This window comes from Ranitomeya variabilis, chromosome 5 (genome assembly GCF_051348905.1).
Source record: "Ranitomeya variabilis isolate aRanVar5 chromosome 5, aRanVar5.hap1, whole genome shotgun sequence".
In the NCBI taxonomy this organism is placed as follows: Eukaryota; Metazoa; Chordata; class Amphibia; order Anura; family Dendrobatidae; genus Ranitomeya; species Ranitomeya variabilis.
The window spans coordinates 676,618,136-676,636,788 of NC_135236.1; the positions used below are offsets into that span (position 1 = coordinate 676,618,136).

The 18,653-nt window shown below is 42.7% G+C and overlaps 1 protein-coding gene across 1 annotated transcript in view; it reads right to left on the bottom strand.

Annotated features, from left to right (window-relative positions):
- Positions 1-105: 105 nt before the first annotated feature.
- The window catches only part of LOC143776999 (E3 ubiquitin/ISG15 ligase TRIM25-like), a 44,755-nt gene continuing 26,207 nt past the window's right edge, over positions 106-18,653 (bottom strand). The window contains exons 2-3 of the mRNA XM_077266885.1: positions 14,011-14,058; positions 106-3,286 (exon numbers count right to left, since the gene is read on the bottom strand). Of these exons, the coding sequence (XP_077123000.1) occupies positions 2,821-3,286; positions 14,011-14,058 (514 nt within the window). The 3' untranslated portion in view covers positions 106-2,820. The remainder of the gene's footprint in view (positions 3,287-14,010; positions 14,059-18,653) is intronic.

Below are 18,653 nucleotides of genomic sequence, written 5' to 3' on the forward strand. Positions count from 1 at the left end.
CTGGAGGGCAAATTCGGGCAGTAGGGATAATAGTAGACGACGCTGCCAATGTTACCTTGCTACATCTCTCTGACCGATCTGTGTGGGTTGGGTGATGTATAAGGCGGGCCTACTTGCTTGATCTGTCTTCATAGGACACCAAAATATCTCGTCTCGACCCTGGAGAAAAGTAATAATCCCAAATATTTGATCTCATCTGTCTATAATAGGCCGACGCTGACTCAGAACGAATTAAGTTACCAGCAAGAAAATGTAAAAATCTAAAGTTTCAAAAATTAGTTTTATAAGAACATATTAAACATCTCATGGAAGATTTTACTGAATAATGAAATGAAGCTGGTAACATACTTTGTGGGACATCTAATGTAATGCACATTTTAGCACCCGGTAGAATATAATAACCCCAAAATGGGCAAAAATACAACATATATAGTAAAGCTATTACCCCATTACAAATTAAACAAAATTAAAAATTAAATATAAGAAAAAAAATTTAAAATTTTGATCAAGTTCAGTTATTTATTTTATTAAGTGCTGGTGCGGTCTACAGAACGTATGGGAACTGCCCCAAAATCACATCGACACAAATCAAACATGCATAAAACTTTTTTTTTACATATGTTGTATGACCACACTGTTCTTTTGCCTTCAGTATCAATCTCACCCCAGTGATGGTCATTTTTTCCCCGCAGAACGTATACAGAATATTGGCTAAACGTGGTCTCGGAGATGATCATGTGAGCTGCACGGGAACAACAGCGCCGTCTTCTGGAAAGATCTTTTTAATAGAGTCACATGCAGGTACTGAGAACCCAGATAAAGTCTAATCTAAACAATCATAAAAACCTTCTGGACTCTCGGGATTTTGTACTTTGGATCTTACGAAATTAAAAATACTATAAGACCATGAAGGCTGATTACAGTTTATTTCATATATTTGTTCTCCCGTTTTATTTCTGTTTTTTTTACATTATTTTCTTTCTATCTGAATGATTATCATTTTAAACCTATATTTTACAATCTGTCATTAATTTTAGTAATCAATTATTTTTCAGATATTTATCATTTTTGCTTTTAGATGCAGTAAAACAACCAGTCAACAAGGGCTTCATCATATATTTTGCTCTTTACTGTTTTTATATGAGCTTTATAATATTCTTACCACATCCTCCCCCACATTTTACATTAGTGTTGGGCTGCTCATCTTGTGTATTTAGCTTCCCACAGTTAGCTCAGGGTCCTGCTCGGCATCCATCTATTTTGAGGACTTCAGGCACATAGGTCACCATCCTGATTGGGTCACCTTGTCGCGGTGGGATGACTTTTTATAATATTCTTACCACATCCTCCCCCACATTACACATTAGTGTTGGGCTGCTCATCTTGTGTGTTTAGTTTCCCACAGTCAGATCTTTGTCCCGCTCTGCATCCATCTATTTTGAGGACTTCTAGTACATAGGTCACCATCCTGATTGGGTCACCTTGTTGCGGTGGGTTGACTTTTATGAATTTTTTAATCAAAATAGTGTCCACTGAGTACCCTAGGTTTTTTTTTACATATATTACTACAATTTATTTACTTACTGCAGGGCATCTATTCACTGTTTTTATTCTAAGTTTTATTTCTTAAAACGACTAGTATTTATTTATGGTGCTGATTTTTATTTTCTGGCTATTTTCTAGGAGATAAGCCGCTGCCAGAGTAGTCTGGCAGCGGCTTTTTCATAGGGAACATAGGAGCAATTGGTCCATCCCAGTGTAAGGAGGTCTCAGGAGAGATAAATGTCATCCGCAAAATAATTCAGCTATATATTGTACATGGGGCTTTACTGATAGCAGCGGAGAGTGGGATACACAGATCAGATTGTGGATTGGAACATCCAAATCATAGGTAGGAACAGATTACACAAGCAACATACTGGGAGGAAAGCGCACACAAGATGACATGGGGTCTCGGAATACAGGAAAAAAAGTGTTTTTAGTCGGCTAAAACAGTAAGGCATAAAAAACCTATACATAATTGGTACTGATACATCTATAAAGGCCTAAACAATTATTTTATCACATTATTTAAATGAGAAAATCTGTAAAAAAATTAATAACACTGTAAATTGTTGATCTTCACATTATCTGGATTTAAAAAAGAAATGAAATAGTGGAACGTATTTTAAAAATCACACCAATGAAAATACTAGCAATTGATAAAAAAATAAAATTATGACTCAGAATTTGTCAGCATCCGGCGCTCCTGATGAAGCGCTCATGACAGCTATACACATGGGGTCTCCACATCCATTATCATGTGGGCAGTAATGTAATTTCTTCACTTGTATTTACAAAGCTTTGGAAACTGTATTATCTATTTCAGCATTTATTTAGGGATCAGTTTATTTCGGTATAAAGCGGTGAACCTTTATGATCCTGCTATTTTTGTGTTTCACCTGACGGCTCTGTGTGTTCACCACTATGACGGTCCAGGCCCTGAGGTCTGACCTCTCTTCAATGTGAATAATATTGATTTGAATTTTGTGCTATTTCTCAGGATTTTCTAAAAATAAAGCAATTTTTAAGACATACATTCTAACATTTTGTGTAGTCTTTATGTTGTTTTTTTTGTTTTTTTTTTCATCCATTTTAAATGAATATTTCAGCCTGAAATCTAATGAAAATGATGGAAATCACTAACATATGTACACATTTCTTACATGTCAAAGGTGTCCATAACTCTAACATGATAACCTGGAGAAAACAGGAAGGGCTGAGCTATTGCCTCTCTCACAGCAGCACCCAACTGGCTGAAGGGGGCTCCAATCAGATTGCTTAAATTCTGAATCTTTGGGTAGATTTTTTTCGAGCTTGATGGTTCCTCACAGCTGTTGAGCCTCCTGATATATCTAAACATCCTCCAAATACACATAACACAGCATGAAGGGGCTCGGAGAAGGCGGCAGTGAAGGTGTGTAAGTGTCTGATGGGGTCACACAGCTCATAAAAGGACAACTGTCCGGCCTCATAATCCAGATATATCCTGAATCTATCACTGGAGATCTGGTGAGGTAACTGGAATGTCTTACCATAATATTTGACGGAACATTGATTATTATATGCCAGCCCTCCATATAAACACCAGGACTTGTTATTATCTCCAATGAATGACTGAGGCCCACACCTGTCTATACTGGGGTAACACATCCCCACCCTCCAACACTGTGATCCACTGATCTCCACATCCCAGTAATGTCGACCGCAGGAAAATTCATTATTGCTCATCACCTGGGAATAAGACTGGAATCTCTTTTCTAAAAAATAGGTTAAACCGCACCCTATGTCCCTTACAGCCTTCCTAGGCCTGTGGACGCAAGTCCTTGCCAGGGGGTCAGCCCAGCTAAAAAGTCCAATCCATAATGTAAAAAAGAGGACAGCGCCACAACGGTCAGTGATGAGAAAAAACTTACAGCTTTAATCTGCCAACTGCGGCGACGTTTCGGTATAAACCTTTATCAAGCACAGTGTGACACATGTTCCAACCACCATTATATATCCCAAGCACCACCCCTCATTAGAACAAAACACCAATAGGAGTATAGTACTACAATGACACAATACATCAGTACATCAAAATACATATAAATATACAAAAAATACTTGTACAAATACATAAACATTGACAATACAGCATCAGAAAAAGGCATACTAGTCCTGATCTCTAAAAATCCAACGAACTAACCTACAAAAATGCAAAAAAGATCGCCCTCAAACAGATGTAAACAAACGACATTCCTCCAATAGAACTATAGCATTCCCCGTAGTCAAGATACAAACCACCCCCCCAGGATGATGTCATAACGGCCGTAGTCCAATCAAATACTCCTCCACAAATCATGTGATCATGGTGATAGAAAAGATTGCTGCACAGATCCAGTCCATACATGGGAGAAGTCTCCATTGCGCATAACAGGATTAGTATCCAGGATATCGATCAGCTCCCAAACAGAATAACAGTAGTCCAATGCAAAATAACAGTAGTCCAATGCAAAATAACAGTAGTCCAATGGGATCCTTGTTTACATCAGTGTGGTCACAGGGGTAAGATGAATCCCTGCGCATGTTCAGTTAGTTCACAGCAAGCATACCCACTATATATGCCACAGGCAGCGTCCATAGCGATCCAGATAAATAGCGATATCCTGCAGACTCATCATATTCCGATAGCGTTCACCTATGCAGGCAAATGGGGGCAGCAGTCCATATGTGGCAGTTGTAGGTATGCTGCAGCTTGTCCATAGTGCACATTATCCCGGCCATATATAAATATATCAAATTCAGAACTAACAGTCTATGAAAATAAAAGTAAAACATCTCTACATTATTAGACTCAAATACTGTCACCCAGGCCTGATTCAGAACACACCCTCAATGACAATATATCAAAGACCGCCCACAAGTGTACCTCCCCCATTGGAATCTACTTCAAAACATCAACATCATATATAGAGAAAAAAACCTTAAACTGATAACCTTTAATAGTGCAACAAACATGAAGGACCGAAGAGATCTATCATAATAGCCACACCGATATGTGCAAATAGCCCTCCTGGGGAGGAAATAAAAAGTCAGTAAACAAAAAATGCTTGACATTAAGGGAATCATTCATCATTAATATCCCCACACATAAAAATAGCTAGTTCAATGGGACAAACCCTCAATATTCTACCAGGGATTCCCAGCTAGTCTCCCATGCTGGTACTTGCCTAGCCTCAAGCTGCTTAGCATTTACAATCTGGCGAGGGCAGGCACATTCAGCCTAAAGTGGCCATATATACCATAAAGAAAATAAAAAAAGAAGAAAGAAAAACAGGAAAACAATAATGGTTAAAAACATTATACCAGAAGATTACTGTCAGAAATATTTAGCAGATACTAAAGGCAACAGCTCTGTTGGTACTCCAAATTTAACCCCCTAGGTGACAGGGTGTCGAGCTCAAAAATCCATCTTAATTCCCTCTTTTTTAAAAGGGCAACACGATCTCCCCCACGTCGCATCACTGGTACATCATCAATCACCCTGTACCTTAGTTGATTGACCGAATGTCCCTTATCGTGAAAGTGTCTCGGTACGGGCAGATCCAATAATTTGGTCCTAATCGTACTTTTGTGTTTGCTGATTCTTGCCTTGACCTCCATAGTGGTCTCCCCCACATAGAAGAGACCACACGGACAGGTCAAGACATACACCACAAAACTGCTCTTACATGTATACCGCCTCCTAATGTCGTATTTTTTACCAGTATAGGGGTGACAGAATGAAGCCCCCTTGAGCATGTTACCACAGCAAGCACATCCCAAACATGGAAAATTGCCAAGGCTCGGCTGACTCAATGTCATTTGTAAATCCCTTTTAGAACTTCCAATATCCGAAAGGACCAATTCATCCCTTAAATTTTTGTTCCTTCTGTATGAGAATAAGGGAGGTGCCTGAAACTCAACAACATTGGAGTGACCCTTATTCAGCAAAGACCAATATTTACGTATGATACCCGAGACCTTCAAACTCATACCATTATATGTACTCACAAATGGAATTCTTTTGTTAGTCTCTACCCTATCCTTTGGGACCAAAAGATCCTCGCGTCTGGTATCCAAGGCCCGCTGTTTATATTTTACAAGGTCACCCCTGGGATAACCCTTTGTTAGAAATTTATGGCACATATCTTCCAGTCTATCATCAACAGAAGTTTCACAGGAAACAATCCTCCTCACTCTCAACAGCTGACTCCAAGGCAGGGACTCAACCATCCTGCGTGGATGTTCACTGGAAAAGTAGAGAAGATTGTTTCTATCCGTTTCTTTCACACGCAAATCAGTATGTAAGCAACCACCAAGTTTGTAGACACAGGTATCCAGAAACTGGATCCTATCCTGAGAACATTCCATCGTAAAACCAAGACCAGGATGGATGTTATTCAGATAGACAAGAAAAGATTCCAACTCAACTCTATCCCCATCCCATACCAGGAAAATATCGTCGATGTAACGCCGCCAGCCCCTAACACAGCTCCAAAAACGGGAGCCATACACGTGTTCATCCTCCAGGACAGCCATATAGATATTAGCATAAGTGGGGGCCACATTGGACCCCATGGCTGTCCCGCGGCGCTGCAGGAAATAATCATCCCCAAAGAGAAAAAAATTCCTCTCCAGGATGAACTCCAACAGCGCCAGGATGAACCGTGTACAGCTCGGAGCCATGTCGGAGCCAGCAAGCGCCACACCGACTGCATATAGTCCCCTGGCATGCTCAATGGAGGTATAGAGGGAGGATACATCAAAGGAGACCAACCATGTGGAATTAACCACATGCAATCCTTCAAGGGATTTAATAAAATCACTAGTGTCCCTCACATATGAGGGAGCAGACACAGCAAACTCCCTCAACAGCCGATCCAAAAAAATTGCCACTTTACTGCAAAGAGACCCCCTGCCCGACACAATCGGTCGGCCAGGGGGTCTCCGTAGATCCTTGTGGATCTTAGGAAGCGTATACAGTATAGGGACCACCGGATGATCAACCTTCAAAAACTCAGCCAATTTGGTGTCAATAATGCCCATACTCAGGGCTTCATCAATAATTGCCTCTAATTCAGATTTGAATCCCTGAATGGGATTTACTCGTAGCTTTTCATAAACATCACCATCAGAAAGCTGAGACCTTATTTCACTAACATATTGTGGAGTATCCATCACCACCAACGCCCCGCCTTTATCGGCTGGCTTGATGGTGATGGATTTGTTCTTCCTCAATTCTCCAATAGCCTTACGCTCAGCATATGATAGATTAGATCTACTAGATTTAAAACAACTTTTCCTCAATTTGGCTACATCAGCCTTAACAAATTTAGAAAAGGTCTCCACAACCGGGTCATGCTCCGGAGGAACAAAATCACTCTTGTTGTAGAGACCTAATTTGCTGAGTGAGAGGCCTGCTTGTGGAACCGAGGACACAGAACCCTCCTTCCCTGAAAAAAACAGTGTCAGTCTCAACCTTCTAAAAAAAGCAAACAAATCATTATCTAAACCGAACCAATTGGTACGACTTGTAGGGCAGAATGATAACCCCTTAGACAAAAGTTTAATCTGAATATCCGAGAGAGAAAATGAAGATATATTTACCACCAAAGAAGCTGGAGCATTCATTTCGTCCTCCCCTTGGATCTCGTTGTCAGGCCTTGGTTCCCTTTTCTTATGCCTCCTACCACCTCTGTGGCCACTGCGCCTTCTTGGGGTGTAGATCCCCCTTCCTTGGCTAAAAAACCGACAGGGCTCGTACCTACAGCACCACCATCATCAGTGGAATCCGACTCCCCGCCTGTGAACCCAAACGACTTCTGTGGGGCTGGTTGTTTTTGAGGTCTTTTCCACCTCCTGGGCTGATTGCTGGACCGCCCAGAACCCAATTTCGTTTTATTAGGCAAAGAGTTCCTAAATTGCCAGCCGTATATCCTTCCATTATTATAGTCCTCAAGGTCTCTAAACCATTTGGACCTCTTAGTGTCCTCCAACCCGGTCCGATATTTCAGAAGATTTTCATCAATCCTGGAACCAATCAAACCAAGATCCGCAGCTGAGACCAAAGGTACGAGACTACTCTTAATCTCATCCACCTTTACTTTCAAAGAGTCAATTTCCTTCTTTAAAAACTCTATGTTAAGCAGCATGATGTCAAATGCATACTTATTACCAATAGCCTCAAATTTAGCACAAAATTGGGCATTATTTGGCATTAGGGTGGGTCTTAGATTAGGCCTTAATCCCCTCGGGATTCTCTTCGCCCTGCAGTACTCCACCAATGTCCCAGCATGCAGTTCCAATGAGATAAGTTTCTTCCTTTCAATCTCCCATCTGTTTTTCAACATTTCAGGGGAAGGCTGGTTCAGAAACGAATTGTCCACTCCAGCATCTGCAATAATTCTAACAGCATCTTCATCAGTATTTTAAAAACAGGCAGATGCTAGCTCACTGCCACTCGTACTAGCACACATATCCATACTGAGAAGGGGGTAGGGTGCAGGTAAAACAAGACCCACAACGTAAACAAATCCAAAAAATAGGTTAAACCGCACCCTATGTCCCTTACAGCCTTCCTAGGCCTGTGGACGCAAGTCCTTGCCAGGGGGTCAGCCCAGCTAAAAAGTCCAATCCATAATGTAAAAAAGAGGACAGCGCCACAACGGTCAGTGATGAGAAAAAACTTACAGCTTTAATCTGCCAACTGCGGCGACGTTTCGGTATAAACCTTTATCAAGCACAGTGTGACACATGTTCCAACCACCATTATATATCCCAAGCACCACCCCTCATTAGAACAAAACACCAATAGGAGTATAGTACTACAATGACACAATACATCAGTACATCAAAATACATATAAATATACAAAAAATACTTGTACAAATACATAAACATTGACAATACAGCATCAGAAAAAGGCATACTAGTCCTGATCTCTAAAAATCCAACGAACTAACCTACAAAAGTGCAAAAAAGATCGCCCTCAAACAGATGTAAACAAACGACATTCCTCCAATAGAACTATAGCATTCCCCGTAGTCAAGATACAAACCACCCCCCCAGGATGATGTCATAACGGCCGTAGTCCAATCAAATACTCCTCCACAAATCATGTGATCATGGTGATAGAAAAGATTGCTGCACAGATCCAGTCCATACATGGGAGAAGTCTCCATTGCGCATAACAGGATTAGTATCCAGGATATCGATCAGCTCCCAAACAGAATAACAGTAGTCCAATGCAAAATAACAGTAGTCCAATGCAAAATAACAGTAGTCCAATGCAAAATAACAGTAGTCCAATGCAAAATAACAGTAGTCCAATGGGATCCTTGTTTACATCAGTGTGGTCACAGGGGTAAGATGAATCCCTGCGCATGTTCAGTTAGTTCACAGCAAGCATACCCACTATATATGCCACAGGCAGCGTCCATAGCGATCCAGATAAATAGCGATATCCTGCAGACTCATCATATTCCGATAGCGTTCACCTATGCAGGAAAATGGGGGCAGCAGTCCATATGTGGCAGTTGTAGGTATGCTGCAGCTTGTCCATAGTGCACATTATCCCGGCCATATATAAATATATCAAATTCAGAACTAACAGTCTATGAAAATAAAAGTAAAACATCTCTACATTATTAGGCTCAAATAATGTCACCCAGGCCTGATTCAGAACACACCCTCAATGACAATATATCAAAGACCGCCCACAAGTGTACCTCCCCCATTGGAATCTACTTCAAAACATCAACATCATATATAGAGAAAAAAACCTTAAACTGATAACCTTTAATAGTGCAACAAACATGAAGGACCGAAGAGATCTATCATAATAGCCACACCGATATGTGCAAATAGCCCTCCTGGGGAGGAAATAAAAAGTCAGTAAACAAAAAATGCTTGACATTAAGGGAATCATTCATCATTAATATCCCCACACATAAAAATAGCTAGTTCAATGGGACAAACCCTCAATATTCTACCAGGGATTCCCAGCTAGTCTCCCATGCTGGTACTTGCCTAGCCTCAAGCTGCTTAGCATTTACAATCTGGCGAGGGCAGGCACATTCAGCCTAAAGTGGCCATATATACCATAAAGAAAATAAAAAAAGAAGAAAGAAAAACAGGAAAACAATAATGGTTAAAAACATTATACCAGAAGATTACTGTCAGAAATATTTAGCAGATACTAAAGGCAACAGCTCTGTTGGTACTCCAAATTTAACCCCCTAGGTGACAGGGTGTCGAGCTCAAAAATCCATCTTAATTCCCTCTTTTTTAAAAGGGCAACACGATCTCCCCCACGTCGCATCACTGGTACATCATCAATCACCCTGTACCTTAGTTGACTGACCGAATGTCCCTTATCGTGAAAGTGTCTCGGTACGGGCAGATCCAATAATTTGCTCCTAATCGTACTTTTGTGTTTGCTGATTCTTGCCTTGACCTCCATAGTGGTCTCCCCCACATAGAAGAGACCACACGGACAGGTCAAGACATACACCACAAAACTGCTCTTACATGTATACCGCCTCCTAATGTCGTATTTTTTACCAGTATAGGGGTGACAGAATGAAGCCCCCTTGAGCATGTTACCACAGCAAGCACATCCCAAACATGGAAAATTGCCAAGGCTCGGCTGACTCAATGTCATTTGTAAATCCCTTTTTATTTTATTAAATCCCTTGAAGGATTGCATGTGGTTAATTCCACATGGTTGGTCTCCTTTGATGTATCCTCCCTCTATACCTCCATTGAGCATGCCAGGGGACTATATGCAGTCGGTGTGGCGCTTGCTGGCTCCGACATGGCTCCGAGCTGTACACGGTTCATCCTGGCGCTGTTGGAGTTCATCCTGGAGAGGAATTTTTTTCTCTTTGGGGATGATTATTTCCTGCAGCGCCGCGGGACAGCCATGGGGTCCAATGTGGCCCCCACTTATGCTAATATCTATATGGCTGTCCTGGAGGATGAACACGTGTATGGCTCCCGTTTTTGGAGCTGTGTTAGGGGCTGGCGGCGTTACATCGACGATATTTTCCTGGTATGGGATGGGGATAGAGTTGAGTTGGAATCTTTTCTTGTCTATCTGAATAACATCCATCCTGGTCTTGGTTTTACGATGGAATGTTCTCAGGATAGGATCCAGTTTCTGGATACCTGTGTCTACAAACTTGGTGGTTGCTTACATACTGATTTGTATGTGAAAGAAACGGATAGAAACAATCTTCTCTACTTTTCCAGTGAACATCCACGCAGGATGGTTGAGTCCCTGCCTTGGAGTCAGCTGTTGAGAGTGAGGAGGATTGTTTCCTGTGAAACTTCTGTTGATGATAGACTGGAAGATATGTGCCATAAATTTCTAACAAGGGGTTATCCCAGGGGTGACCTTGTAAAATATAAACAGCGGGCCTTGGATACCAGACGCGAGGATCTTTTGGTCCCAAAGGATAGGGTAGAGACTAAGGGTACCGTCACACATTGAAATTTCCATCGCTACGACGTTACGATTCGTGACGTTCTAGCGATATCGTTACGATATCGCTGTGTCTGACACGCTACTGCGATCAGACACCCTGCTGAGAATCGTACGTCGTAGCAGATCGTTTGGAACTTTCTTTCGTCGCTTGATCACCCGCTGACATCGCTGGATCGTTGTGTGTGACAGCGATCCAGCGATGTCTTCGCTTGTAACCAGGGTAAACATCGGGTAACTAAGCGCAGGGCCGCGCTTAGTAACCCGATGTTTACCCTGGTTACAAGCGTAAACGTAAAAAAACAAACCGAACATACTCACCCGTCGGTGTCCTTCAGGTCCCTTGCCGTCTGCTTCCTGCTCTGAGTGCCGGCCGGAAAGTGAGAGCAGAGCGCAGCGGTGCTGCGATCTGCTCTCACTGTACGGCTGCACTCAGAGCAGGAAGCAGACGGCAAGGGACCTGAAGGACACCGATGGGTGAGTATGTACTGTTTGTTTTTTTACGTTTACGCTGGTAACCAGGGTAAACATCGGGTTACTAAGCGCGGCCCTGCGCTTAGTTACCCGATGTTTACCCTGGTTACCTGGGGACTTCGGCATCGCTCCAGCGTCGTGATTGCAACGTGTGACCGCAGTCTACGACGCTGGAGCGATGATGATACGACGCTGCGACGTCACGAATCGTGCCGTCGCAGCGATTAAAATTTCAATGTGTGACGGTACCCTAACAAAAGAATTCCATTTGTGAGTACATATAATGGTATGAGTTCGAAGGTCTCGGGTATCATACGTAAATATTGGTCTTTGCTGAATAAGGGTCACTCCAATGTTGTTGAGTTTCAGGCACCTCCCTTATTCTCATACAGAAGGAACAAAAATTTAAGGGATGAATTGGTCCTTTCGGATATTGGAAGTTCTAAAAGGGATTTACAAATGACATTGAGTCAGCCGAGCCTTGGCAATTTTCCATGTTTGGGATGTGCTTGCTGTGGTAACATGCTCAAGGGGGCTTCATTCTGTCACCCCTATACTGGTAAAAAATACGACATTAGGAGGCGGTATACATGTAAGAGCAGTTTTGTGGTGTATGTCTTGACCTGTCCGTGTGGTCTCTTCTATGTGGGGGAGACCACTATGGAGGTCAAGGCAAGAATCAGCAAACACAAAAGTACGATTAGGAGCAAATTATTGGATCTGCCCGTACCGAGACACTTTCACGATAAGGGACATTCGGTCAATCAACTAAGGTACAGGGTGATTGATGATGTACCAGTGATGCGACGTGGGGGAGATCGTGTTGCCCTTTTAAAAAAGAGGGAATTAAGATGGATTTTTGAGCTCGACACCCTGTCACCTAGGGGGTTAAATTTGGAGTACCAACAGAGCTGTTGCCTTTAGTATCTGCTAAATATTTCTGACAGTAATCTTCTGGTATAATGTTTTTAACCATTATTGTTTTCCTGTTTTTCTTTCTTCTTTTTTTATTTTCTTTATGGTATATATGGCCACTTTAGGCTGAATGTGCCTGCCCTCGCCAGATTGTAAATGCTAAGCAGCTTGAGGCTAGGCAAGTACCAGCATGGGAGACTAGCTGGGAATCCCTGGTAGAATATTGAGGGTTTGTCCCATTGAACTAGCTATTTTTATGTGTGGGGATATTAATGATGAATGATTCCCTTAATGTCAAGCATTTTTTGTTTACTGACTTTTTATTTCCTCCCCAGGAGGGCTATTTGCACATATCGGTGTGGCTATTATGATAGATCTCTTCGGTCCTTCATGTTTGTTGCACTATTAAAGGTTATCAGTTTAAGGTTTTTTTCTCTATATATGATGTTGATGTTTTGAAGTAGATTCCAATGGGGGAGGTACACTTGTGGGCGGTCTTTGATATATTGTCATTGAGGGTGTGTTCTGAATCAGGCCTGGGTGACATTATTTGAGCCTAATAATGTAGAGATGTTTTACTTTTATTTTCATAGACTGTTAGTTCTGAATTTGATATATTTATATATGGCCGGGATAATGTGCACTATGGACAAGCTGCAGCATACCTACAACTGCCACATATGGACTGCTGCCCCCATTTGCCTGCATAGGTGAACGCTATCGGAATATGATGAGTCTGCAGGATATCGCTATTTATCTGGATCGCTATGGACGCTGCCTGTGGCATATATAGTGGGTATGCTTGCTGTGAACTAACTGAACATGCGCAGGGATTCATCTTACCCCTGTGACCACACTGATGTAAACAAGGATCCCATTGGACTACTGTTATTTTGCATTGGACTACTGTTATTTTGCATTGGACTACTGTTATTTTGCATTGGACTACTGTTATTTTGCATTGGACTACTGTTATTCTGTTTGGGAGCTGATCGATATCCTGGATACTAATCCTGTTATGCGCAATGGAGACTTCTCCCATGTATGGACTGGATCTGTGCAGCAATCTTTTCTATCACCATGATCACATGATTTGTGGAGGAGTATTTGATTGGACTACGGCCGTTATGACATCATCCTGGGGGGGTGGTTTGTATCTTGACTACGGGGAATGCTATAGTTCTATTGGAGGAATGTCGTTTGTTTACATCTGTTTGAGGGCGATCTTTTTTGCATTTTTGTAGGTTAGTTCGTTGGATTTTTAGAGATCAGGACTAGTATGCCTTTTTCTGATGCTGTATTGTCAATGTTTATGTATTTGTACAAGTATTTTTTGTATATTTATATGTATTTTGATGTACTGATGTATTGTGTCATTGTAGTACTATACTCCTATTGGTGTTTTGTTCTAATGAGGGGTGGTGCTTGGGATATATAATGGTGGTTGGAACATGTGTCACACTGTGCTTGATAAAGGTTTATACCGAAACGTCGCCGCAGTTGGCAGATTAAAGCTGTAAGTTTTTTCTCATCACTGACCGTTGTGGCGCTGTCCTCTTTTTTACATTATGGATTGGAATCTCTTTTCTGTCTCTGCAAAATTTTGTGTTATCAGGGTCCAGGTCGCAGTTTTCAGGTCGTCTGATATAAGGAGATTATTGCCAGCCGTGTTTACATCCAGTAATATGTCTGCAGGATCCTGAACATAGAAGATCACATTTATATCTCTTATCATATCAGATAATGTGTGTGATATGTGTGAGATCAGCTCCGCACCCCAATCACCTCCATCATGTCCTCCTGTGTCCTCATCACCTCCCTCCTCCTCTTCAGGATCACAAAAGTCACCCTTGTCAGGTTCCTGCAAGACAGTCAGTGGATCCGTCATGTTACACAGCTCCTCAATGTGTCTCATCTTCCTGGACAGCTCGTCCTTCTTTATTTCCAGCTTCTGAATCAAATCAGAGAATGACAGTGACTCCTGCTCTTCCCGCCAGGAGATCTCACTCAGGACCTTCTTCTCCAGGTTGTCTACCCGTCTCCTGATGTCTATAAACAGGGCAGTGACCCTCTCGGCTTCTCCAGATGCTTTTTCTTCAGCTTTTCTCCAGTGCTCCTCCAGATTCTGGACTTTTTCCTCAGTCTCTTCTCTTTTTTTGATTAGATACTGCAGAACATTTCTCAGTTTCTCCTTCTTCTTCTCAGAGGCTTTATGCACAGGATGCAACTTATGTCCCTGGTGTTCTCCAAACAGAGAGCAGGACACACAGATACAAGCATCATCCTCAGTGCAGTAAAATTCCAGGATTTTTTTATGGACAGAACATTTCTTGTTCCCTAGGGAAGTGCTGGGATCAGTGAGGACATGTTCTGCTTCCTTGCTGTGAACTGTCAGGTGTTTATCACACAGAGAAGCCTCGCACAGCAGACAGGATCTAACAGCAGGTACAGGAGAGACCACACAGTAAGTGCAGCAGATCCCGGTGATCTCCTTTTGACTTGGCTGAGTAGACAGGAAGTTCTCCACTACTTTACACAGAGTTATGTTCCTCTTCAGTGCCGGCCGATCCAGAAACTCTTCCCTACATTCAGGACAGGAATAAACTCCAGATTCGTCCTGTGTGTTCACAAACTGACCAATACAATCCCGACAGAAGTTGTGTCCACATCTCAGGCTTATAGGGTCTGTATAAAGGCTCAGACAGATGGAACATTCCAGATCATTTCTTAGATCGGCAGATGCCATGGCTGACAACAGAAGGAAGAAATTAAAGTAGAATTTTCTAGCTGATACTAAATGGGTGTGATCCACTTTTACCAGAAAGGGAGAGGCTGAACTTGCCCTTCTGGTTTATCTGTAGGCTTACTGACAGCAAAGATCTCAGAAAATATCTTAAAGGGAATTGGAATGCCCGTCAGGGCCGTGGGGTACTCGGTACTGGGTCCAGTCATCGTTAAAAGGGTGGTCGTGGTGGCAGCGACCCGGTCCGTGGGCCTGGGCTCCCAAGTAAAAGGGATGATCTTTAAAGGGATTTGCAAACATAATAAAAGTTCTTGACGCCACCTGTGGTACTCGACGCTGCTTAAAGGGGTCCTCTGGGGGTGATGGAGCGGCAGCAAAGATGGCATCGCTTCCCACAGGTCAAACTGGGCCCTCAGGGCTCCCGTGTGATTGGCAAGGATGGTGTAATGCCGGAAAATAAATGGAGGACACAGGGTTACTGTCTCTTTACCTGGTTTACTGGTTGTAGTATCCACAGTCCAGGGTACCAGCAACAGGTGGTGATGTGGTCCGTCCGGAATGGAGGCAATGGTTGATCCCTCTCCCAGGTGAGGTTTGTAAGCCTTCATTCTAGCACTCTTTTGTGAAGTCCCTGCTGCCTGTGGCTCCCTTACAAGGTCCTCTCTCTCCTGTCTTGGGACAGTACCCATATGGTGGGCACAGTGAGCCTTTTTACAGGGTCTCTATCATGGCCTGGGCTCTGTGTTGCAGCACCTTCGGGTGTGGGTGCGGACAGACGACTTGTAATCTTCTGTCCTTCCGATTCTGCTGTGGGACTTGAAGTACAACACAGCCTCGGGCTCCCGGTGCCCGATTCCCGCGCTTGTGATCGGAGTGTGCCTGGGGTGTTACAGAATCTGTCAGCAGGAATTTGCTAAGTAAACTACAGACACTGCCAGGTTGGCGCTGTTATACTGATTGAAATGATACCTGGGGTGAAGATATCCGTCTTGTGGTTCTTGTATAATCAGTGTTAGAAGTTTTCAGTGAATGAGATGCCCGTGCTACAGGGCATGACTGTAGGCACAGTCTTATCTTCCTGGTCTAATCCAGAGAAACTAAGTAAAAACCTGCCCACAGGCAGCCCTGAAGCACCCAAAGGGTTAAATATTTTTTCTCTGGGAGGTCACAAGGACATTGTTTGAGGACAGGTCACACACTGAAGGGAACACAAGCCTTCCATGTGGCAGCCCCTCCCCTGAAAGCCAGGCCTTTCGTCTATCTGGTAACTGACTATATGTTCTTTTTGTACCCTTTGTCCTACCACTATTGTATTTGCATATCTGACTATTATATGTATATAACCAGTGTGTATATAGTGTATTGTCTAGTGTGCCCTTAAGGCGAATAAATACAGAATTTAACCTTGGACTACTCTTTTATCTTGATCCACGAATCCACACGTCTGTTTCTCGGCCTAATCTCACATGCTACTGGGTCAGGTTTCCAGCCCAAAATTACCCTGTTAACGGACCAGGCATATATCAAAAGAGGAACTGGTGGCAGTACTACCTGGCTGATAAGGTTCTGTTTCACTGGGGCTAGTGAAAGGGGCCTCTCAATCTATTATGGTTGTGGGCGAGTGTGGCACCATGTCCTTGACTGTGTGGGCCACCTTCTCTCACTCACCGTGCCTTCCTGGGCCCGTGTCGACAGGGGGGTGTCTGTGTAAAACTGTGCTAAGCTGACCTTACATGTCCCTAAGGAGTGTGGAATGTCACATTGGTACAAGTGGGGAGTCCTTACCACACGATCCTGCTGACGTAATATTGACATCAGGCGGGGTGGCGAGGTGTGGACCCTTCACATTTCCTTCACAACCCAGAACACGGACTTCTTCAGGAAGTACAAGTTTCTGTTCGGCTTCGGAACTCCAAAAATCATCTGTTTCTCATGCAGTCATCTGTGTGACAGGGCGAGAAACACCAGCGGCTCTGAACGGCGATGCTGCGGAGTCAAGATGTGAGATGTCACCATGAGCCCAGTTGTGAATTGCGGTAAAAAGCTTACCCTGCTCTAACCGGCAGCCAGCTACACACTGACAAGAGTGTAATAGCTCCTAAGTGAGAACTTTCTCACACAGCAGCAGTGCCATCAGTGAGTTCATAGGGGGTTATGAGCTGATGAACCCCCGATGAACTCACTGATGGCCCAGCTGCTGCGTGAGAATGTACTGATGAACTCCTGTCAACTTTCTCACGGCAATTCCGGTGTCAGTGTGTAGCCGGCTGTTGGATAGAGCAGTCACTGCTGATGTGAATTATTGTGGATAGGTGAGGGAAATAGAAGTTTATTATTATTTTTTCACTTTTACAGGTGACAGGCATCTGTGATTAGGTGTTAAGATAAATATAATGTTGTTTTTTATTTTGTTTGTTTACTTTTTACAGCTTACAAGGGCTTCAGGGATTAGGCATTAAGGTAAGTATAACTGTGTTTTTGATTTGATTTTAATATTTATTTATTCTAACTTTTTTTCTTTACCTTGAGCAAAGGCTTCAGCTGATGACTACCCCCATCAGCAGTGCCTGCTCTCTGTTATCAGCGACAGCAGGCATAGGCTGATGATTAAAGTAGTAAGCTGTTTACTGCCAGTCACGGCTGCGGTCTCACGATGACATTTGACAACATGCACCCGCAGCACTCTGACCGGCGGTAACGATCTTACCGCAGATTGTAGCCCATGTTGTGCGTTCTGTCATGCAGATGGTCCAGGTTCGGGTACTGTTCTGGTACCTGAACCAAACATTAAATAGATGTTTGACCAAACCTGTCAGACCCGAACATCCACGAGTCCTCCCATCTCTACCCATGAAATAAACTTTCCTTTTTGGACATAATCATTTAAATTAAAAAGGTTGAACAGTACCGTAACTGTGTTTTTTTCATAAACCATGTTTTTATGTGGCTCTCAATACATCCACTATGTTATTTTAGCAATATTACCTTTTATCACGCTCTAGCAGCACGTACGTGTGGCTGGCTGCAGCTCGGATGGGTAAATCGACAACTTCCTCTCTCTCCTGACTTCCTGTGTTCTATTACTACAAGTTCCATCATGCATTGCACTGGTCTGTAAGTCAGCACCTATCACCCTCACACAAAAGTCCACCCAAACCCCTCCTTGTAAGCTCTGACTGCTGATGAAAAGTATCACATCAGTGTCAGAAACCCCAGCACCAAGCACTGCACAACTATAGTAAGAAAGCTCTTCTCTCTTTCTGATATGTTTCATAGTATATATATTTTAGAATACATATATAAGACGTATATAGAGACATCTCACTTTACATATGTTTCTATAGTTATATATACTGTATATACATATATACAGTGGGTACGGAAAGTATTCAGACCCCCTTTAAATATTTCAGTCTTAATTTCATTGCAGCCATTTGGTAAATTCATTTTTTTCTCATTAATGTACACTGTGCA